Here is a 19,994-nt window from a genome sequence, read left to right on the forward strand (position 1 = left end):
GACTGTAACCAGGACATGCTTGAAGATAAGCTACAAATACTGTCAGAAATGACTCGGTTACAATGATAGAAATGATGCACAAGTGCAGATTTTTGGAAGGCAGCTGTATTAGAAGGATGACTATCTACCATGAAAATGAAAAAAAAAAATTGTTTCTTTCCTGGTGCTAGAAATATACTTGTTTTTGAAAACAGCGGAAGTAAAAACACTGCAATAAAAATTATAAGAGGGTCCTTGGCTGTTCTGAGAATAAACTTGAAGGATGGGGAGGGAAAGAGCCTGGTGGTACTTTTGAGGCAGTGCAGGCATTCACATAATTCTGTGTACCTGGACAGTATCTGAAAAGTAAATATAAATTTCTGTACACCTTCTCTTTTTGTAGCTCTTGTATTTTTTTTATCATCTCACTTCTGTTTGAAAGCAGTTACACTCTCTGGAATTCTGCTTCTTGGTATTTATTATTTTTTTACTGGCTAGAAGACTAGGAATATGCAGAAGGCTTCCAGGGTGTGAGAACAACACTTTTAAGAGTCTTTTTGAGTGATAGTTGAATACTATTCAGTCATCATTCATAGATGTTAAATCAAAATTCATAAAGTGCAGAGATTTAGTTGTCAAAAGCACATAATGAAGATGTTGTGTGAAATTCTGAAAACAATTTGGATGAGTATATAGGCAAAATATATTAAAAATGTATTCACTGCTATCCAGTTTCTTTCAAAAGTAGAAAAAAATTGGGATGGAAGTCTTCTTTAAAAGCTTCTTTGAAAGCTTGATCAGATATTGAGTAGTTAAATACTAATAGTGAGATCTGAATCTGAAGTGGAAAAACATGCTTTTTTCTTCATAGGTTCCTGATACTGAATTTTCTGTGCTGTTTGTCTTGAAATTCAAGCAGCATTCTCCTTCTATAAAAATATATTGCAGGCACATAACACAAATCTGCTCATGTTCAAGGTCACTTCTTCAGACAGGCTAATTGACAGTCCTAAAGTGGTGATGTTACTTGTTTATATTTGAATAATTTTGCCGGTAATTACCAAGACAATAAGCTCATGTGGGCAGAGACTGATATGTGAAATATTTATTCATTGCTAATAGAGCAACTAAACCAACCCACTTCTATATGAATGATGCTGCAAGACAATGCATCTTTGCTACTGAGATGGAGATTCATTTTTAAAGGCAGATAATGGCTTCATGTTTGTGTGCCTTATCTTCTTTAGTTAACAAAGAGTGAGTGTGTTTAGTTTGCTTTTGGACATTTGGAGCTGACTGATAGCAAGGTATACCCTGTCCTTACTTTTCAAGGACTGATTCACTTACAAATGTGTAAATGGGATTTAAGAAACACTGAAGACTTTGAAGCTAATATTCAAGCAACTATAAATGTTTAAAGTAATTTACATCCTGTCCAGCAAGCTTCAGAAATGTCAGTCAGGTATTCTTGAGACTGTTCTTGCAAAAAACTGTACGAAACATTATTGTTCACGTGGGCTTTACACTAGACTCAATTATTATTATTGTGTCCTGTCTCTTAATTTATTTTAGGACTCCCCTGAAGACTATCTTTAGTTTCTTTCAAAGAGCACACATTCATCATTTGACACAATATTTCTGTTTTACTCTCCTCTCCAGAGGAGAAAGAATATTTCATACCCCATGTCCACATAATTGCTTTGAAGGCTGCTAAGAAGGCTGCTTTTACAAGTTCTGAGGCATTATCTGCTGGCAGCGATAACATAAAGAGATAAAATTCTTCTTTGGTAGAGTTTGCTGTTTTGGAATTCAGTTGATCAAAGCTGAATATCACTTAATGGCTGGGAGGTACAATATTTGTAGCCATTTACTCAATAAGCACAGTGGATAATACTCCTAGAACTTGCAGAAAATTTAGCTCTAGGTATTAAAAATTCATGGGTCCAATAATAATGTTTTGAAATTTAAAAAAAAAATGTTCCTAATTAAAGTCTAAGCACAAACATTAATCCACTCTGAGATTAAGTGGAGATTAACGTGTTTGGAGTTTGATGCAAAGGGTACAGAGAAGTTGTGATGTATCTCAGTCACAACCGTTATATCACCAAGTCAGGCTAAATTTTAAAGTAATTTAAACAAGTTAGGAAGGAATTTTAAACTTTCCTAACTTTTAAACTTCTCCTGTGGCAACATTTCTCAATAACACGAGAGTATAACTGAGACAAAAAAAACCCACTCAATGAGCTAACATTTCTGCCTTTCTTAACAGACCCCTTTCCATGAGCTGTAACTTATAATTAATGAATTTATTTCTGCCTTTTAAATAAATGTACCCTGTAGTAAATGTGCTGTAATTTTCAAAATATTTTCTTCTGTTATTCTTCAACAGCCCAACTACTGAGTACTGCCTCAACACCATTATTTGTTTTTAACCTTAAAACTCTTAACTGACATCTTACTAATTGCACATGTAACTGATGCATTATATAGATGAAATGTGTTATTTAAGCAAAAAGTGGCAATATCTATGAATATAGCATTGTAACATTCAACATGAAAGAATTAACTCTGGTCTTTCCAATAATTCTGCATTTTACATGGATAATATACAGTGTTGCTATTTCCTGCACTTACCTTTGACCTTTTGTAAAAAAATAATTGTAAACTGGTTTATGCAGGACATCATATCATTAAAAGTGCTATGTTTATCATCAAGGCACTAAAAATCTATAAAAACCCTGTAGAGACTTAAATTTAAAAAATATTCCATATTTTATTCATTTCTCTTTCATTCTGATAGTGCCTAACAGGGGATTTTTTTTTCTTTGAATTAGTTTTCTTTGACAGCTGTCAACATTTTGCTGGTTCAGAAATAATTAAACTGTTGTTTATTTTCCTGAGATTTTCTATTTAGCAATTAACTGTCAGCCACTTCTCTTTAGGGCCCAAAGACTTCAGTTTTATTGACTATGATCTGATAGCAAAGCTGGAACTTCTTGTTATGTTCTCAGACATATTCAACTACAGTGCTAAGCTATCTATTTTTTTTTCCACAATGGAATAGAAAACCCATAACATTTCAGGAAACAAATAAACAAGTTGAACCAGCCAGAACATCATAAATTAAAATATTTTTATATTATAAATATTTAACATTTCAGCTCTGAACTCTCACATGTCTTTAAAAAGTAGGCCCACAGACAGATGTGAATTGGAAGCACAAAGTTGAAGCTCAGGTTCACAGATGTAAATGTGTAGAAGGATAACTCCTTTTTGTAAAGCATTTTAATGCTTGTGCCCACCAACAACTCTTTTCTACTGAAAGAGAAGAAAGTGGCTTCTCAATATTGTGGTATTCCCCTTGATTGCACTTATTCAATATTCCGCAATGCCAGTGGTAGTACCAGGGACTTACTTAATGAAAAAGATTAGATCTTTCAATCAACTGTTGTGTACTGGAGAAATATGTTGCATTACAGGTGTATCATACCTTTTATAAGATTACTGTACAGATATTCAATCCATTTATTGTGGGAATTCAATGAGGTCAGGTATGAGCTTGACTTTAGATGAATATGCAAGGCAGGGTCAGTTTCCAGTAAGACAAATACAGAAAAAAAATGTAAGTAGCACCTACTGAGAAAAATCACCACAACTCTGAAGGTACTGTTTCCCAAAATTCAGCTTTGTGTGTCTCTTCTCCCATTGCCAAAATAATTCCTCTCTTCAACTGCTGCATTCATGTCTTGGTCTGACGTCATCCTTTCATTCACTTACACCATTCACAGCTTTGGGAAAAGATGTACTTTCAGCTCATTTTGAAGAAGCAAAATGTCACACAGGTTCTCAGGCTGGAATCAAATTCCTTCTGAGGACAATGAAAGGGGAATTTTTTGTCTTTGTGTGTGTGTTGTGTGCACATAGACATATCACATGCATAAATACATATTTATATGACTTTATATTGCTTGAAATACAAGTGTGAAAATTCAGTTAGACTCAAGTGAGGATTGATTTTAATTTTTTCTTAAGCTTATCTGCTATTTAATAACATTTGATAATATTTGTATATTATTAATAATATTTTATCAATGAGTTTGGGAATAATTTATTTTTTCCAGTTGAACTCTAAAATAGGATTTTGATATACATGGTTTCTGTTGTTATCAGCGCAAAGATGGCAATTTTTCAATCACCACTTATTCTTTAAAGGATTTTAAGTCTTTGGGAATTTGTGTGCATTCTGCTACTTCATTGCATGAATGCACTCTGCTTCTCAGGATGGCAACAAATGTATCTGTACTTTAAAAAATCTCTAATTCTAGAGAGTAGTTGGCATGGGGCAGCACTTAACAGAGGTTCAAAGTTTCATGTGTTGTTATAAAACTAGTTCATCAGATAGATATAACAACAAATTGTGTGTCCAGTGTTTTGAATTCTCCAGAAAGTGCAGACACTTATTTGGATAACTCATAAAAATGGAAACTTATAGGAGTCTTATTTTAAATTGTGAGCTTCTCTGCACATTAGGGCGCTGCAGCCCTCAGGAGGAATGGATTCTGCAGTGTGTTAGTCCAACAGTGAAGCACAGAGATCAGTAAAAGCAGGGAAGTTCTTCCATGGTTCTTCCATGCTTCCAAGAGGATGACCTTAGCCATTAGGTGCAGAAAGCAACTTATCCTGTTTCTGATCTAATGTGTCTTTAAATCCACCCCACAGTGAGGCAGATGGATTCATAGAGAGTCTGTGTCCTGGCCAGCCTCACCAATCAGCAGCAAGTAGTGCCAAGGTAAATGGAAGCAGTGGCTTTTAAACTCACTGCTTTGAACAGGCTGAGAAAGTTTTTGTTAAAATCTCAAATCAGATGAAGATAAAAGTCATTGAAGTAGCAAGCCTTAATACTGCACTAGGGTAATAATACCTTGGTGATTTAGGTGCTCCCATTAACACTGACAGCATGGGTCTGATATGCAAAGCTGCTCAGTTCCAGAGAAGGTTCCTGGAACTTGGAGTGATACAAGATTATCTGATCAGTTGTTTTGAAATAGCACAAAGCAGCTTACAAAAGCAAATATAGAAAATGCTGGTTGGATTCCTATCCTTTAACTAAGTCAAACAGCTAGCAAGAATGCTCACAAGAAATCATCTTCTTCATTTGTTATAGGTGGAGCTCTGTAAGAATCTGAGCTCTCTGAAGAAGGTGCACATATATCAAATATTCTCACTGAATTGCTGAGAGATATTTTTGTTCAAGGCAAGAGTGTTGTAATGGGCATGAAATCAAATTAAAGTATAGCTGGCTTACCAGAGAGGAAAAGTGTGATTTGACTTGAAAAATGGCAGGATACCTAGAAATGTTGTTTAAAGGGTGATTGCTTTCACCTTTGATTCATGTCAAATTAAGTTAGTCTCCTTATTCTGTGGGCAGCAATATGGCTGGACTTGTACAGAAAAAAACTGTGCTGTATTTAAGTTGCTGGTAATTATTGTGTGCTTTCTATAAAGTAGAAACTCTGTGAGGCAGCAGTAGCTGGGGTCCAAAAAATATATGAGTCTGTGGTTAGACACAATGACAGATGGAAGAATGTGCCAGGTTATTTGTTACCCAATAAATGCCTTATTAAAGTGTTGCAAATACTATTTAAAGTTGACTCATTTATGTGAAGTGTTTAATATATGTGTCTTGTAAGGACAACTTGGATGGAGAATTTATTGTCCTGATTTGTTAAACCATAAACTGAGCTCCTTTGAAAGGAAAACATCCTTCTCCAAAAAAGGATTGTGTAAAAAACCATGGTGGCACTGCTGGTGGAGCAGAAGCAAGATTCAACTTCTAATTTTTTTTTTCCCACAGGAGGAAGAAAGTAGGCATTGTCTCTTCCAAACTGCTATTTATGCTTCATATAAGAGAAATCCAGCTCAACAGAGTCTTTATCCCTCTCACTTACTGAGGTGGATTGCTTTGGATAGGATTGTGATGACAGTAACCCTATTCTCAGTAAACAAAGTCTCTTGAATTATATAACAAGATCAGGAGGACCTCTCTGCCTCAGAAAGAAAGGCAGCACTGTCAGGATGGTTTGCTTGTGCAGCTTTGCCATCTTGCACTCTGAATAGAAATCTTCAATTTACACTTTAGTTTTATTTGGGGATCCTTTGCTTTTTTAGAACTTGTCTGTGCAATCTGAGTGTTGTTTGTTTCTTAAGGAGAAAACTGAATGTGTGGCAGAAAGATGCGCAATTTATCCTACAAAAAGGTGGATGGGCACAAGTCAGGAACTGTGTCTGATTCTTTGCCTGAACTTTATTGAGAAAAAAAATGCGTGGAAAAAATGTATTATATGCATTATTACTTTGAATGCTGATAACATTGTCATTGTTTCTAGGCTGTGAGAAGACAGAAAAGCCTTGAGCAGAGTATTCAGACTGCACAGGAGACTGACAAAACCCTGCGCCTGATCCAGGAGTCTCTGGCTGCCATTGACAAGCAGCTGACAGCCTACTCTGCAGACAGGGTGGATGCAGCACAGGTCCCTCAGGAAGCACTGGTAAGTTAGACACAGGTTGGCTTACATGTTTACTAGTTTTCTTAATTAACCAAAGAGTGTTTGGTTGTCCCTCAGCCTCTCATTAAAGAGGATTTGCAACATGATCAGCGTGAAAGTGCAAGCAAATTTTGTATGGGATTACTTTGAGAAGTTTAAGCTACTCTCCTAGAAAAGTCCTATTTTCCTTCTGATTTATATCAGAAGATGATCAGAAGATCTTCTTTATAGAAGATGTAAAGGACTGTAAATGTCATGAAAGACTATGCAGTAATTTTAAAGGGCAAGGATAAACAACATGATTCTTTAAAATCCAGCTCCCTTCCTTCCTAGAAAAAGGAAACTCATCATCCTCACTACTCTTACATGACTCTTTTGCAAAGTTGATTATGTGGTTTATTAATAATTTTTTGAAACACAAACGACATTGACAATTATTTCATAATGAGCACATCAATGTACTTATATTTTAATTTTTACAGCTCAGGGAAGCTCAATGGAAAAAGCTTTTCCTAATCTTTACACATGGTTTATTTAGCCTTTGAAATAAAAATGTACATCTAATTATCATTTTTGCTCTTTCTTTCTTTAATTCTTTCTTTCTTCTCTAAGGTCTGCTTTACTGCAGCGTTAAGAGGCTAAGAATATGGATTGTATAAAACCAAACATCTCTGCAATAAAGCTATCAACACTCTACAGTGTTATACTACCTCAGTTTCTCTGTTAATTCCATCTAAATTTAGGAAGTCAGATTATGAAAGTAAACAGGGAAAAAAAGCTACACGGAAGTTGAAAAAGAGTGCTTTTATAATGATATTATAAGAGATATCCAATAATGGGTTTCTTGGCATGCTTGTAGAGCTCTAAATAATTGTAAAAAGTAATAATCTTGTATAGAGTAACTTAGATAGTCTTAAATACATTCAGAGCTGAATATATGCAGCCCTGAAAATATTTTTTTAAATGTTACTATGTGTTTTGAATTAACAGGTAGATGGGTGTACCTTTCAGTTGCTTTTTGTGTATGTGTGCTTGGAGTACATGGTGATATTTTTATGTGTATGTTGGGACTATAAATACTATATTTGGAAAATAGGATCACATCTGGATTCAGTCTTATTTTGAAAATAATTTTTATCCTACTTCATTTTCTTCTAATTTATATCAGTATAATTTCAGATTTAGAAAAAAATTGCTTCAGTTTGAATCCTAAACAATTTTAGCTATCTGTTGACTCTCTTGAGTTATTTTCCTTCTTCTTCCTAGAAATATGAATGATGTAAGCATTTTTTAAAGAGATAAAAAGTAGCATTTTTAAAGATGTATCACTTTAATTTTTCATCTTCTAATTATATGAAGTGAATACATAAGAAAAAAAATTATATGAAAATGTGCTTTTTTTTTCTCTGGTGTGTTTGGACCCTTACATGTTTCAAATGTCCCATGGATCCATCTGATTTATGTGCATTGTCAGGTACCATATTGGGAATTACTACAGACTGGGTAAAAGGAAGTAATTCAGAACTTCAAAAACTGAAGCAGAACAAAACCCAATCAACCTTAATTAGCACACTTTCATAAGAATATTTCAGCTCAGTGCCTTTGTAGAACTTTTTATTTTTCTGGAGATTTTATTGTCTAATGTTAGGTTCACCTGATGGTATTTTATCCACTGTGGGAAAACCAGCATAGAGACTGCTGAGTTTTTCCCTTTCATGTTTTCATTTTATGGTGCCAGTGAGACCTAATGAAAAAAAAAAAAAAACTTAATTAACAACTGAACAGGTCTAAAGCAAATATTGAAGTTCTCTGAAGTTCAGTTGTGAATCTCTTTAAAATCCTTAGAGGGAAAGGGAATAAACAATCATTTTTATGTGTGTAGATAGACAGCCATTCCTCCTGTTCCAGTGGCAGAACAGGCAGATCCTGAATCCAGATCCAGAGCTCCACATCTCCTGTGGAGCTCTCTGGCTCCATTCTTTTGTAGAGCTGGAAACAGTTCATTCCTGTACCTACAACAGTGTCTGCACAGCTGGAATGGGAATCTTCCAGTCAGTGATGCTGCTTTCTGGGCAGGGATCAGTTTATCCATGCTGAGGGATTTTGCAACCCATTCAGCAAAATGTGTTGCATTTCTAAAAGAACACGTGGGGGAAGTTTATAATCAGAAAGCTGCTGAGCTTGGGAGCTCTGTGTGTTTGCTTCAAAAATTTCAAATTCATTTAAAGCATTCGTAGGAAGAAGAATCTTTGTTTCAGCTGATCAGAAATTAATCTGAGAAAATAAAATTATATTTAGTTCCTCTTTTTTAAGTGAAATGATCAGTTTAGTTTATTCAGAAACTTGACAGAAAGAAAGGGGAGTCCAATGTGTGCTGTTCTTAGGATCACTTTTTCAGTGTAAATTCTGTGTGCTTCTTACTCCACCATGTGGCACTGAGACTTTAATGCTAGAAAGCCAGTGCTACCTGAATTATTTGGAGTACAGCTGAAGATGATGTTTTCAGCCAAAAACCCTAACAGCAACCACACAGATAAATCAGTTCAGGTTAATCAAGGCCCAATTATGACAAAATCTCGAGGGAGTTGAAATCTTAAGCAATATTGCAAAAAGAAAGATTATTTGCTTGGTCTCATGATCCTGGTGGAAGAATTTTTCATATTTCTTATCTTACCAAAATAATACAGAGATTTAAGTCATCATCACAAGAATTTGCAGTTGGTGGTTTTTTTTAAAGTATTCTTTAACTGACAGGAGAAAAATAAATCTGTACTGAAAATATTCCATTTGTATGACAAAATATTTTTCAAATAATTATTTATAGCTTTCTTATTCAATGACTCTTGATGGAAGAGAAAATTCATACTTTGTATTTATGCCTAGTCTGAGTGACTACATGAATATTTTTACATTATGGGAAAGAAAACCAACTTATTTCATATCTCACCTGCATGTGACAAATCACTTTGTCTGTTGTTCTCCCCAGTCAACTATATAAATTGTGGTATGGAGAATAACTTAATACTATGTTTTTGAAAAGTACAAAACTAATCTACTTTTGCAATAAAGTGCCTGGATATTTTCAGTTCTGTAGAGTTAAGCACTACATGCCTGACTGTTTTCTAAGTAAATGTGCCTATTATACTGTTTTTATAATATCTTTGTACTTTGTTCAAAACTAAAGTTAATGGCATGATACAATGGCAGGATGGTTCAGTTGTTCAAGATGTCACTTGACAAGATGATGCTGTGCTTCATTGCCTTCAGACTAATATTTTGGGACAAAGAACTCACAGTTGTCTACTTAGGAAAGCATTAAAGTTATCTACACTTTCCTTTCCTCTGCTGGAAATTGTGAGGATTGTTTTGTTCAGCCATGTGTGGATCAGTGGTCAGAGGAAAAAGCTGGCAAGTTTTATTCAAAAGCTTGCATTTTGTTAATATATTAAGTTTGAATATCTATGCAGATTTCTCTACTATGTAGGTTTTCACCCCCTACACATCTCCATAGTATCTGAACACTCTGTTTTAACTGCATTTGTCATGTCCATCTTGCTCAGTATTGCCTTCTCAGTCATGGTTCTACCCTATTCTACCTTTCTTTTCTCATTTGGACTCTCCAGTTAATATTTCTTGAAAGTTAGGGTCCATAACAAAGCATACAGTTTGAGTTAAGAATTATCTATATGTCATTTGTGCTGTAAAATCAACTTCTATGTGTGTTATATGCTTTTACACATATATGGACAAAAGTTTTGCAAATTCCCTGAAAGATTGCCAGTTATGGCAAATAAGAATCCCTAACCTGTAGGACACAATAATTTATGCACACTAGTATTTCTTGGTTACCCACATACATTCTATTCTGATGTACTAGAAATTAATGAAGGCAAGTTTTGCTCTATATTAAAATGATAGAAAAGAAATAGACAGGAACCACTGAAAAAAGAAGAGATAGGGATAATACAAGAAAAGATAGTGTTTTCTTATGGATGTTACATAGTTAATGCATAAATTGGTGAGTCAGAAGAGAAACAAAAGTCAAAGTGGTCATTTAAAAATTGAATGATAATGGAAATCACAGACAAGTGTTACAAATTCTTTTCTATCTGTTAATGACTGATTTAATTTTTCTGCCTGTGAGCAGCAGTAGCAAATAAAAACTAAAAAGGAAAAAAAGGCTTTCCTTGCTATAAGCATTACTAACTTTTCTTTTAATCTTTCCTCTAATGTGTTTGTTCTCTCCAATTCCACATTTTGATGTCAGAGAAGATGACACTTCATCTCTCTCCTGCAGATCAATTTAAAATAGTAAGATAGAACAACCTCTATGCAATGTCCCACAATGCCTAATTGCTTAAACAGTACTCTTATCTATGTTGTGTTGTTCTGACCTATTCAGATAAGAACTGTTCAATTATGAGCTTTTCAGAGTGACTCTGAGGTTGAACAAAGTCAATTGGAAAATGCAACCAAAAACAAGTTTGTTGATGAGGTGGGTAAGCAAACTGTTGAAATGCTTGGTTTATATAGTATGTTTTTTAGCATTCAGACTGGCTTCTTCCTTTCTTATACAGTTCCAACATTCAAGGAATGAAAAAATTATTTGGCTTCAGGTACTTGCTAAATCACCACCTGTTTGGTTGATGTGTGGCACAAAAATGGAAGATAATCCTGTTACAATTCAAACACACTTCAGGGGGAAATTTTAAACTTAGACAAGGACAAAACAAATGCTCAACAATTATATAAGCCTTCTTTTCTTGATAGAATCATTCTTTTAATTGACCATTTTTGTTTTCTCAAAAATTAAATATCATATTTTAAAAAGTTATATTATTCGCTCCAGGTGTTTCTGGCCATTCATTAAATAGCCCTCTCAAGGAGAACTCAAAATATGAAAAATCAAAACTATATAGCTATGATAATTTTAGAAGAAAAAAATCATCTAAATTTGGGACTTTCTGCTAGTCATTTTGCTTTTACATATACTTTGTTTTAGAAAAATATTTTAATTCTCCAAATAGTACTGAGTAATTTAGAGTCATATATATATTCTTGGAACTAAACTTAGGAAAGACAATGGTTTCACACATCTTTCTTTTTCTCTCAAAATTTACTTTAAGACATTTTCAATATAACTTGTGAAAACCTGCTTTCAGTTAAGTGTTGAAATGCATAAGTGATTGTAATGGTATACAAGTCATTATAACCATGTAATAGCAAAATAAAGTAGGCAGCATATGGTGTACCCAGCTTTGTACTTAATAACCTATGAAAATGTGATTAAAAATACACGTATATTAATTTTTACTATTAAAGTTACTGTGGTGTAAGATAAGTTTATGTACATATATTTCAAATTATAGCTGGTCTTCAGGGCATCTGAAAAATACTATATGCCATTAAAAAAAATATTAAATTAAAATAATTTTTTAATGCAGGAGTAATGGCCTCAAATGCATCTCATGATGGGAACATGGCTTTGTGTCCTTATTTCATAGGATAATTCTTTTCAGTGGTGCTCTCTAGCAATTCTGCTAATAAGAATTTCTTATTTTCTAACAATTTAAACATAATTTTATGTGAATCTTCCTGAAGTATCAGCAAGATATTTTCTGGGACTTCTTTTCCATTACATTGCACTAGCCAACACTGCTTAAGTTAATTTTGTCTTGTGAGGTTGATTAATGGTGAACCAAAGAAAAGATGATTTTTTTTATTTTTTTGGGTCACACTCTGATTTTGCAAACAAACATAGCAAGAAATATGTGTTAGAAAATACACAAAGTCAGTATTATAGTATTATTATTAGTAGTAGTATAATAATGAACTGTATGTTGTGGTGCTTTTAGCTACACAAGACTGATACTGGATATAGATTCTGGTCAGTAGTATGCCAAAAATTGTGTACTGTTTTACATATAGCACAGCTCTCTAAGATGAAGGTGATGTTATACTTGCAGGATACTTGATCAGTTTTTCCTCAATTTGCCTGGTGATACTTGAAAATCAGAAGAATCAAGAATATTGAGGCAAATAACTTTTCTTTTTTTTTTTTTTTTTCTATGATTAATTTTTACTATTCTTACCAATGAAAACTGTTGTTTTCCTACAGAAAAAAATAAATCCACATTCAGTCCCTTAACCATCCCTTGTCCCCCTCTGCTGGAGCTGCTCCAAGAGCTCCATGTTTCTCATGCCCTGAGAAGGGCAGAGCTGGACACAGGACTGAGCAGAGGGGCAGGGGCTCCTCCCTCGTGCTGCTGGCAGGGCTCTAAGGCTGGAACTGCTGTCCAATATGGTTCAAAATCAACTGCTCCAAATAATTTATACAGCATGCAATTTTCCCTCAAACCTTGCTGATTGCTGTCTTTGTTTTCCAACAGAAAATACAATCTGAGTTAACAAGCCACGAGATTAGTTTGGAAGAAATGAAGAAACGAAACCGCGGTAAGGATGCAGCCAAAAGAGTGCTTTCCCAAATTGATGTGGCACAGGTGGGCAAATTTTATTTCTACCATTTTTTCCTTCTCTTGTTCAAATTAGTATGAGTGGTACTATTACTCTACCTTGAAGTGTTCTTAAGGTATCTCTCCTGCTTTGGATGCTCCTTTCTAGCCAGGAAAATCAGAGTGGGTAAAGCATACCTTCCATATCTTCTTCCTGCTCATTTTTTTATTCCACCCTTCCTGTGTCATTGGCAGCAGTTCTAAGGAGTGCAGGACTGATGTAGCCAACTGGCAGGGACACCATGTGATAGGGGGTGCCTTGAATGTGCTGAAGTTTCAACAGATAAAACTACAGTGGGGCTTTTTTGATGTAACCTTTGAGGTATTGGAAAATATTTACTGTCAAAAATAGGTTAAAATATTTGGAAACCTTTAGTAGAGCTGCGTTTGAAATACAAATTATGCTGAGCTGTTCAATTCAGACATCAGTTTAAAAAGTTAGATAATGCATTATTTCATCTAGCTTAATAGATACAGACCATCTTAAAATTAAGAAGACTGAATAAACAACAGTGGGAAATACACATTTTTACCCATTAATAATAGGTTCTTGATTATTTTGCTGGTTTTCTTTTTGTTGTTTTGTTGGCTTTTGTTTGTAGGTGGCAAAACAAATTTTCATAGTTCATTAGAAGGACAATTTAATTATTGCCATTTTTTGATCCATCCCTGTCAAGTATTTCTAGGCACCTCAGTTTGGGTTTTAATTTTATATTATGAGTATCATTAATTGCTTTTTAGCAGTTAATTTTTTGAAATTAACAAATTTACTTTTTTTAATGTTTCATCTTATATATAGGACTAGATTTCTTTGTTGAGAATATTTATGTTTCCTCAGTTTTCAGCCTTTCTTCATACTAACTCACCTTCTGATGGTCTCCATGGCAGCTGTGAAGTTGCCCATATTTCGTCAGTGAAATACAGGCATCAGATGACTGTGTAAATAAATGTTTGTGAATTCAACAACATGCAAGAGAGCACAACCCTTTCTGGGTGCCTTTTTTATTAGTCCACCTCTCTGCAGACATATTTTTTTTCTTTGTAAGGTTTCTCTAGTTGATTATGTGCACCAGTCTGAGTTTTGAAAAATTGGTGGAGGTCATCTTGAGACAATGCTTTGCTAACATTAGATAAAATATAAACAAAAAAGTAGTAATTTACTACTATCAACTACCAAAGCAGGTAGAAGCTGAGCCCTTTGTTACATATATTTATAACTATATTTGATTTTAGGCCACTGAACTCTCTTGAATCTCTTCCCATCATTATGCTACCTTTAGTGATAAAACACATTTCAGAAAATACTGTTTTCTGAATAGCATTCTCACTTATAAATAATTTCCTCTTTTTTCACTAAGTAATCTTTTTAATTTGACATATTTATTCTATTATTCAATTACTCAGGCATAAAGTAAACAACTATGAAAATAAACGAATGCATTGAGATTTTGAAGCAACTGTTAATGGCAGCCAAATTTATCCTGGCTTTTTAGATTATTGTAGGCTGAGAGTTGAGTTCTGATTTTTAAATTTAAGGGGAAAAGTATGACTAGGAAAATAAAAATTTATTTCTGCCATAGTGGTATAGCACCTAGTTAGTCCTAACAGGCTGAGAATTGTCACATGAATGTAAAATCTTTTCTAATGAACAGTTATTTTTTGCAATTCAGTACTGAAAAGGTTTTTCTGGTCAACTTTTTGAATACAATTGTCTCAATTGTCTCTTTTCTAGAATGACAAATATGTTAAAGCAGAATGAGACTTTCAGATAAAGGCCTTTCATTTTCCTGTAATTAATTATAAATTTTCTATTTTAAAAATGTCTTTTCGAAACAAAGTGAGTAGAAATGAACACATTATTCAGGTACAAAATGTCTTCATACATGACTTTTATGCTGTGACAGGTACAAAACATTTTTGGTTTCTCTATGTTCCAAATTGTTTCAAATACCAAATTTGATTATTTTGCTGCTTTTAAGCATTGATATAATAATATTTTAAAACTGTTGGTAATAAAAATAAGTATATAATATAGCTGCTATGGTTATCTGAGAGAACTTAAGGGAGAGTGATAAATGATAAATTAGATCTCACTTGTATATCAAGCTGCTTTTCCCCCCTACAGATCCTCAGTACTTTTCAGTTCTGGAGTGACTCTTCACAGACGGCTTTAGTTTTCTCTGCTATTAATATTGTAATTCTCTCTCTTTCTAAATAAATTTACTGTGTTGACCAACACAAATGGTTACTGGTACAGATGTGGCAATGCAAGATTCTCACAGGATTTGGCCTTCCTCAGACTGGAGAGAGTTAAAAACAAATTACATACAAATTTAGTGTATGCAAACACACTGAAGAAAAAATAAGGCCACTTATTCCTACCCTTGTTCCCTACTTTTATTCAATTGTCCATTATTCATAGACAGAAAGAATACCTTTCTTATCTCATTGGATCTGAATTTCATGAAAAGTGTTTAAAGAGGAAAGCTGTTGGGAGGAGGTGCTGGATATTTACACACTTTTCTGTGGTACTCCAGGTTGTCTTCTGCTCATGATTTCTGCCTCCTTTTCAGAAATCTGATAGATGTGGGAAGGCTTTTTACCAATGTATAAATTGATTCTAAGCCTTGTTACAGTTTTTCTCAAATCTGTATGGCACAGGCCACACTATAGTGGAATTAAGTTTCCAGGATTTGAAAATAGAAAAATTGGAAATGTGTTTGCAAATGCCAAGTTCCTATTTAATTACTTAGCTATTTCTTAGTGACATTTGTTCTTTTTTTTTTTTTTTGTTCCCAAGTGAGTTGAAAAACTTATTCTATAATACTTCACTCTTTACTTCTATAGAGAAAATTGTTCTTTTTCAAGTAGATAATTAAAATTCATTTTCTTTATTTTTAATTATTTCCCCTTCCCCTGAGCTAGGGAATCATGTGAGCAAGCAGTCTAATTAGTGCACAAAGATAGAAAATTGTGAAAATTGTGAAATTAGAGACCAAACTTGTCACAGATTTTTTTCTGCTTTCAAATTGCTTTCTTTTTATTCTAGCTCAGGCTTTTTTTTAATTGAAATATAAATCAATTTTATACTCTAAATCTTGGAGTTTGTGCTAGACCTACTTATTGCCAAGCCACATTATTTAGGTTTCTTTGAAGGACCAAAAGTTTCCTTCCTCATACAAAGAAGCAGCAACTTGAAGAGCATTCACTCTCCCATGTGGATGGCTAATCTTTAAATCATTAAATTTTACTTCTCCCCACACCCCTGAACATTTTGCATATTGAAAAATATAAAATTTCTCCCCTTCTTTATGTGTGTATTCAGGCTCTTTAGCTGCAGGCTCTGCTGCATCCAGTGCCCTGGATGATGAAAGAATTTTTATCCTCCAGTGAAGATCCAAGCTTCTCTGCCACTGGCATTTTCACAAATATTTTATATTCTTTTAATAAGAAATTGCTGATTGACAATGTATTCCAAGTATTCTGTAACAATGCTGACTTGTCTTCAGCATTGATTTGGTTTGATTTCACACTTTCTGCTTGCTCATGTTTTCTTTTCAGAAAAAGCTGCAGGATGTGTCCGTGAAGTTCCGCTTGTTCCAGAAGCCAGCCAACTTTGAACAGCGCCTCCAAGAATGCAAAAGGATTCTAGATGAAGTGAAATTGCAGGTGCCCAAGCTGGAGATGAAGAGTGTTGAGCAGGAAGTTGTACAATCACAGCTGGATCATTGCATGGTGAGTATTCAGGATGCTGTCTTTCTTCTGGCTCTATGCAGAGAAAGCTAAAAATTAGAGATTACTGTCCTTAATGCAGATAGGAAACAAAGTATCTGTTACACAAAAAAAATCCAAAACCCAAACAAACAAAAACCCCAGAAAACCAACAAATTTTCTCTTCAGAACTCTAGATGTGCACTTTCACTATGAAAGAATGACAATGCCAGTTAGGGTCCCTTTCTAATTCCCAGTTCCTGTCCTGCAATTGAATTTATCTCCCCATATTGGCTCTATTTTCTGCAATATTCTATAGTCATGGAACTCTATTACATAACCAAAAGAGATGGTACAGAACACAGATCTATTTTAACTAGGAAACACAAAGCAAAATGGAAAACCATAGATTAAAACTTCCATGAGATGGCTTTCTCTCAGTTCAAGAGCAAAAGATGACCTGAATATGTCCTAAAGAATATGAGGAAAATCTTACATATTGCTTTAATATCACTATAATCCTGCTCCTCTTAAATAAATAAAGCTAAACACCTCATTCTTGATGATGATCATAAAAAGATTATAACAGCAAAGATAGCTGGGTTTCTTGGGCTTTTTTGGAGATTTTTTGGGGTTTTGGGGGAGTTTTTTTGGTTTTCTTTTTTTTTTTTTTGAGGGGGGGTTGGGCTTTTTGGGGTTTTTTGGTTTTTGTTTTGTTTTGTTTTGTTTTGTTTTGTTTTTTTTCCAGCTATGTTTGGTTTGTTTGTTGGGGTTTTTCTGTGGGTCTTGTTTTTACTGGGGCAATGAAATGCCTGAAGGTTTCCCCCTCCCAAGCTCCTTCATATGTAAATGTAAAAAGCATTTAAATTTTAAAAATGAGCATGGGACAAGTCAATGTTATTGCTTTGCATCTTTCATTTTTCTTAAATGAAAGAAGAAAAAAAATTGTGCTTAAATTCATATTCTTGTGAGAATGGCATTCTTATTAAAATGATGTGGTACTTAGAAGCTCTGTACTGAATTAATATGTCTTCACTCAGCAGCTGGCTTTTGCAGCCCTGATGTATTTTATGGAAAACCTTTAGTGATTTTAGAGCATCTTTAACTAATAGGATTCTCATAATGTTCCTCCTGTTTTTCAAAATCAAGTTGTAGTATATATTCAGAATTTAGACAATTTATGTTTATCATAAAACATCTTCCTAATTTGTTGGCCACTTTTCAGGAATGAAGAATTTATTATCATATTAAGCACCTAGAAAGGAGTTGCACTATATACATACTACTCTAAGTAAATAAAGTAGTAATTGTAGGTCCACCTCATTTTGTTACTTTTATTAACTAAATTTTTTTAGAGTATGACACTTAATAAATGTAGGGGTAATCCTCTATCCTTTCAGTCTCTAGATTTAGTAGTATGAAAAAATGTCAGATTTTCAAAACTAATGGGTATTTGTTGTTCAAATACATCCAGCATTCTGTATGAGTTGACAGAAGATATCTGTTCTTGTTTTAAATACTGTATTCTCTAGGTTTTAAAACAATCTCTGTCACAGACTAAACCAATTAATAATGATGTGTACTATCTCATGTATAACATTTCTAATACTAAAATTAGTTTATTTATTAGTTTAGTTAATTAGGCTTTAGTGACATGTTGTTGAGGTCACTGTTTGTAAAGATGGACTGTTCTGAATTTGGATTCTGAACACTTCCAATGGTCTTTTCTAGTTTTCATGTTTTAATGGTGGTGTTTCACTTTTATATTTCTATTTGATTAGAAATTATATAAAAACCTGAGTGAGGTGAAGTCTGAAGTGGAAACAGTGATAAAAACTGGGAGGCAAATTGTTCAGAAGCAGCAGACTGAGAACCCAAAGGAACTGGATGAAAGGCTTACAGCTTTGAAGCTGCAATATAATGAATTAGGTGCAAAGGTAAGTTCTGTGTTTTTAATATAAAACCATGTACTGGCAAAGTGAAAATTAATCTCGGTGTGGTAAGTAAATGGGAATTTTTACTGGGTCCTTTCAAGGTTGTTCCAGTGGGAGAGAAGGAGTGGAGGCAAAGGCAATCACCAGCATGGCTATTCAGTTGCTCTGAAGAAAAAAAACCAACTATCTAGAAAAAGAAAAAAAATTCCTCTATTGCAATTCAAAATTCTAGTTTCTTAATATTGTATTTTTTTTCCTGCTAGTTCATTGGCTTTTAGAGTTCAGATGGGGGATGTTGTTTCATTCTGATGCCTCAAAGAGTCACTTCAGATTAGATAAAGTTTTACTTATAGAGCTGTTTCATAAAAGAGAAAAATCTACCTTTTAAATTACTTCTGCCTCTGACTGTATAGATCTTAAAGGATATAATTTTCATTTATTGTTATTCAAAAATCTGTTGTTTGAAAAGCCTCTTGTCACTGGAGCTTTCCTCAAGAGGCACTTGTGCTAAACCTAAACAGAGTAGGATGGACAGGGACCAAACCAATATTAACTAGAGTCAGAAGAGACATTGTGGCATTGTCCTAAAGAAGACTTCATTTAGATAATTCAGTTAACACATATCCTTAACTAAACTCTGTTTAGTTTCTCTTGCCCTCATTAGAACTTCTGAAAGAACTTCTGAAAACTGTAGGATGAGATTGAATTTGGTGCTGTGACTGGATGAATGAAAATTGTGAATGATAGATAATACCTGTCTGTTTATTTCTAAAATTTATGCACTTGAAAAACAAAAAACAGGACAGGAAGCAAATTCTTAATTTAAAAATTATAAATTATTCAAATAATAAATTATTAATAGCTAGGAAAATGAGCCCATGGTAATCCTGAGAGCCAGTATGTGGTTTAAACAGATAATGAGACTCAAACCCTGGTGACTACAGTATGATAAAGCAATAAGAGTTATGTTACTTTTGACAGAGATAATGCTCATTAGGGAATCTGAATTTAAACAGTTCTCTCTTTCTAGAAAGTAAAGGTATTAAGACACATCAATCTTTTGAGTGTCAGGAAAACTGGAGTCAGCTTCAGTAGGTGTAGATAGTTGTCACTTGGGATTGGATAATATGTTTGATCTCTCCATTATTTTAGAAATAACTGTGGCATTTATTCCTGCATTATGTTTAACTTAACAGCAAACAGGTGCTATTATTGCAGGAAACCTCTCTTATCTAATGAAGGGATAAAAATGTACCATTAGGGAGCCATTAGTGACTTGAAGTGAGCCATATTGCAAATTGATGTGTCTCAAA

At 34.0% G+C, this 19,994-nt stretch overlaps 1 protein-coding gene across 10 annotated transcripts in view; it reads left to right on the forward strand.

Annotated features, from left to right (window-relative positions):
• The window catches only part of DMD (dystrophin), a 1,046,893-nt gene that overhangs the window by 411,555 nt on the left and 615,344 nt on the right, over positions 1-19,994 (forward strand). For all 10 annotated transcript variants that reach the window (XM_064706931.1, XM_064706854.1, XM_064706864.1 and 7 more), the window contains 4 exons: positions 6,366-6,527; positions 12,914-13,024; positions 16,598-16,771; positions 18,529-18,684. In XM_064706931.1, coding sequence (XP_064563001.1) covers positions 6,366-6,527; positions 12,914-13,024; positions 16,598-16,771; positions 18,529-18,684 — 603 coding nt within the window. The remainder of the gene's footprint in view (positions 1-6,365; positions 6,528-12,913; positions 13,025-16,597; positions 16,772-18,528; positions 18,685-19,994) is intronic.

This window comes from Zonotrichia leucophrys, chromosome 1 (assembly GCF_028769735.1).
Source record: "Zonotrichia leucophrys gambelii isolate GWCS_2022_RI chromosome 1, RI_Zleu_2.0, whole genome shotgun sequence".
In the NCBI taxonomy this organism is placed as follows: Eukaryota; Metazoa; Chordata; class Aves; order Passeriformes; family Passerellidae; genus Zonotrichia; species Zonotrichia leucophrys.